At 46.7% G+C, this 3,926-nt stretch overlaps 1 protein-coding gene across 1 annotated transcript; it reads right to left on the bottom strand.

Annotated features, from left to right (window-relative positions):
- Positions 1–2,409: 2,409 nt before the first annotated feature.
- On the bottom strand, positions 2,410–3,606 carry LOC119316007 (probable receptor-like protein kinase At5g39030). The gene has a single exon (XM_037590414.1). The coding sequence runs from the start codon at positions 3,604–3,606 to the stop codon at positions 2,410–2,412; it is 1,197 nt and encodes a 398-aa protein (XP_037446311.1).
- Positions 3,607–3,926: the final 320 nt, after the last annotated feature.

Here is a 3,926-nt window from a genome sequence, read left to right as displayed (position 1 = left end):
ACGTGCTACTGCTAAGTTAGCTAAGCGCTTTCGGAGAAAACACGCTACTACTACAGGAAGTAGCTATTTATTTTCTTTTTCTTTTTCTTTTATCTAAGGAACTTAGCTATAGCGCGGGAACATAAAACGCGCTACTGTTAATGTAGCTATAGCGCTTTGTGAGAACAAGCACTACTGCTATGCCTTTCTCTACTATTTTTCTTTTTCTTTTTTTCATTTCTCCTTTTTCTATTTCTTTCATTTTCATTTACTTTTCTACTTATTTTATTTTTCTTAGCAGTAGCGCTCTACAATAGAAACGCGCTGCTACAAGGCACTTAGCAATAGCGTGTTTCCCTCAGGCTCGCTACTATTATTCCTAGCCTACCAATAATAGTGTGGGAATTGTAGTAGTAGCGCTTTTCTGGTTAGACGCGCTACTGCTACAACTATAGTTGTAGCATGCTTTCGTGACAAGCGCTACTACTAAGTAGCAGTAGCACTTAGTTTTGACCAGCGCTACTACTATACCTCTATGTATAAGGTTTTCCCTAGTAGTGAAATAGCAAGACTCAAGTAGTGTTTGGGTAAGGCCTTTGAAGTCCTAGATCAAGGCACTCAAATACTTCTTGGCATATAAGTAGTCAGGTCTGCCAAAGGGATTGCACTATCTCAAAGGAAGTATACTTTAGATCTCCTAAGCGATGTCGGAATGCTAGAATGTCGGGCAACATCAACTCCAATTGATCAAAAGCACAAAGTGATAGCTCAGTCAGGAGAGCCAGTGAATAAGGAGATCCATCAAAGATTATTTGGGAGGTTGTTGTACTTGTATCATGCAGCACCAGACATTGCATTTGCAGTAAGTGTTGTGATCACATACATGCATGAGCCTAGAAGTGAACATCTTGAGGTGGTACATAGAATATTGAGGTACATGAAAGGTACTCCTGGGAAACGATTGTTGTACAAGAGTAACAGACACCTTGCTGTAGATGGCTAATGTCATGTTGATTGGGACATCTGCCTGGATGACAGGAGATCAGCCTTAGGCTATTGTGTTTTTGTAGGAGGAAATCTAGTGTTCTGAAGAAGCAAGAAACAACTTGTTGTTTCCAAATCAACCGCAGAGGCTGAATACAAAGCCATGTCTCAGGAAAATATAGTGACCTTTACATCGTTTACTACCCATATATTTAGTTGTTTTGTTCATGTCCTTCTCTATTACTCAGTAGTTCATGACATGTTCATGACGTACATCCTCCCCTTTGTCTATATGATTCTAATTGTACATTTACGTTTATTCTTTTTGCCAAAACTTACTATAAAGGTCAATGCATGGTTTCCCTCATTAGATTTCACGAAGCTTCTATTTCAACTGCAATCACCATCGAAGATTTTTCTTTAGGGAAATGGTTGCCCATCGAGCACTAGACTTTGTTTTGCTTCTAGAATGAGCATGTGCATCTATGTTTTATTGTTCACATCATAGAACCATGTTTTCTAATCAGGAAGTTTTCATTTGCTTGTGATTTTTCTCATCACTGTTATCATTATGATCTATACCTCAGCCTTATCATGTGAATCAAAATGGCAAAGGCATAGATTAAACTTCTGTTGTGCAATGCAATGTATTGCTATGATGATCTTAACTATATAAGCAAACACAAGCTGCGAGTACTCTTACATATTGATTTTTGTTAAAAAAAAGGTATTCACATAGGACCAATGACATATCGTGGCGACGAATGTTCCATGCCATGTATTACCATGATGATATTAACCATTTTCAAACGAATACAAAAAAAACACAAATCCTAAGAGCGAATACTCTTGTGCTATGATGATCTTATCGGCTTCCTCTCCGTATTCACGTGAAATATAGCGTGCATCTGTTCGATCAACCATCTCTCTCGCCAGAACCGATTACTTCAGGATCCGGTACAAACACTCTCACGCTACTGACGCAAACATTGACTATCATATTTGTAACCCGTTCAGTCTATAACACATTGGATTTTAGATTGATAGCTGAAATGTATACTTCCTACTTTGTAAAATATATTGATCATGTGATGAATGAATCTATGTTTTCCAATTTGCCTTTATAGATTGCTTGCCTTATTATAACACCTAAAGTGCACACATATAATTTTTTCTGTCTTAATCGAAATCAGTGAATGCAAATAAAAGAAAATGGCAACCCAGCTTTACTATCACGCAATACATTTCGTCGTGACACATCAACAGGGCGCGGGCATAGCTAGTTTATTTAATGCCATTAGATATATGTTAAGATACAGTGAATGTACATACCATAGCTTAGTAATTAGGCTGAATTATGTAGTGCAGTTTGATGCCTGAATTCTGCAGGGTGATGCATATATAGTGGTGGTGGGTAGGCATGCTTGCATTGTATCTCATCTCATCTCATTTCTTGTGTGAAGATAGACATGATTGTTGGCTGCTAGCTACGTCCGACGATACCACATTGATCCACAGGTTGGCCACGAGATACTGGAATGGGTTGGGCGGCGGAGCGATCTCCATCTCCCCCTCCAGCATCTTCACCACCGCGCTCATCGACGGCCTCGCCGCCGGCCGCTGCTGCACGATCCTCTCCACCACCTCTCTGCTACTGCTACGCGTGTCATCCACGTCTGTTGGCAACACGAGCTCCATTAGATCGCTGGCCTCGTACCTGGTCCATGCGACCATGGGAAACCACGGCTGGCTGCTCTCCGAGCCCGACGCGGCATCGTCCTCGCAGTGGAAGCTGCTACCGCGGCCGACGATCTTGAGGAGGAGCATGCCGAAGCTGTATACATCGCACTTCTCCGTGATGCGTAGCTCCGTCCACACCTCCGGTGCGGCGTACCCGGGGGTGCCGCGCCCGCCGGACAGGGAGACGTGCGTGTCGGCGCGGCTGACGAAGCGCGCGAGGCCAAAGTCGGCCACCTTGGGCGTGAGGGTGGCGTCGAGGAGGACGTTGCCGGGCTTGATGTCGTAGTGCACGATCTTGTGCTGACACTCCTCGTGGAGGTACCTGAGGCCTCTGGCGACGCCGGTGGCGATGGCAGCCACCGTGGTCATGCTCACCTCAGCGCCGGCCCTGCGGGCGGCGGACAGGTAGTCGTCGAGCGAGCCGTTCGGCATGAACTCGTAGACGAGCGCACGTGTGGCGTTGGCGTCGAAGCAGAAGCCGTAGAGCCTGACGAGGTTGATGTGGTGCGTCCTGCCGATGGTGCCCATCTCCGCCATGAACTGCTCCTCGGACGTCTTGGTGTCGAGGCCAGGGTGGAGCACCTTGACGGCCACGGCGAGGCCGTTGGGGAGCGCGCCTCGGTAGACGGTGCCGAAGCCGCCGGTCCCAAGGCGCATGGAGTAGTTGCGCGTGATTCCGGTGAGCTGCTCCGCCGTGAACCGGATGGGCTTCTCCTTGGCCATGTCCAGCACGAAGCGCTCGACCGTGGCGTTCCTCATCACGTGTTCCGGCACCACCGCCAAGCTCTTGGCGATACGGTTGAGACACCACCTGGCGCCTCTGTAGGCGCATACGAGCGCCACGCCGCATCCGAAGATCGCCGCGACCAAGATCACGATCATGGCGGCGTCCAACCCGCTCATGTCGGTCGATCAGGGGGCAGATGAGATGCTACTCAACTGAGCAGATCTAGCAAGGGTAAGCTGCTGAACTGCTAACACGGCCGCTCACGCTCAGTCATATATATATGGTGATGATGGGCGGCATGGGAAACGAACCGCATGTGGCGGCTGCACTATTTGTGTTTCTAGAATTTAGACACCACGAAAACCCAACCATTTTGTTGCTAGTATCCATATATGTATAATGCCCGCCGCTTTGGTAGCTTCTCTGTTGACCCAACATGTAAGAGTCTTGGTCAGTTCCAACAAGTCAGAGTAATCCAAACATGTCAGTTTTGAAG

This window comes from Triticum dicoccoides, chromosome 6A (genome assembly GCF_002162155.2).
Source record: "Triticum dicoccoides isolate Atlit2015 ecotype Zavitan chromosome 6A, WEW_v2.0, whole genome shotgun sequence".
Taxonomy (NCBI): domain Eukaryota; kingdom Viridiplantae; phylum Streptophyta; class Magnoliopsida; order Poales; family Poaceae; genus Triticum; species Triticum dicoccoides.
This window is presented reverse-complemented; position numbering and strand designations above follow the sequence as displayed.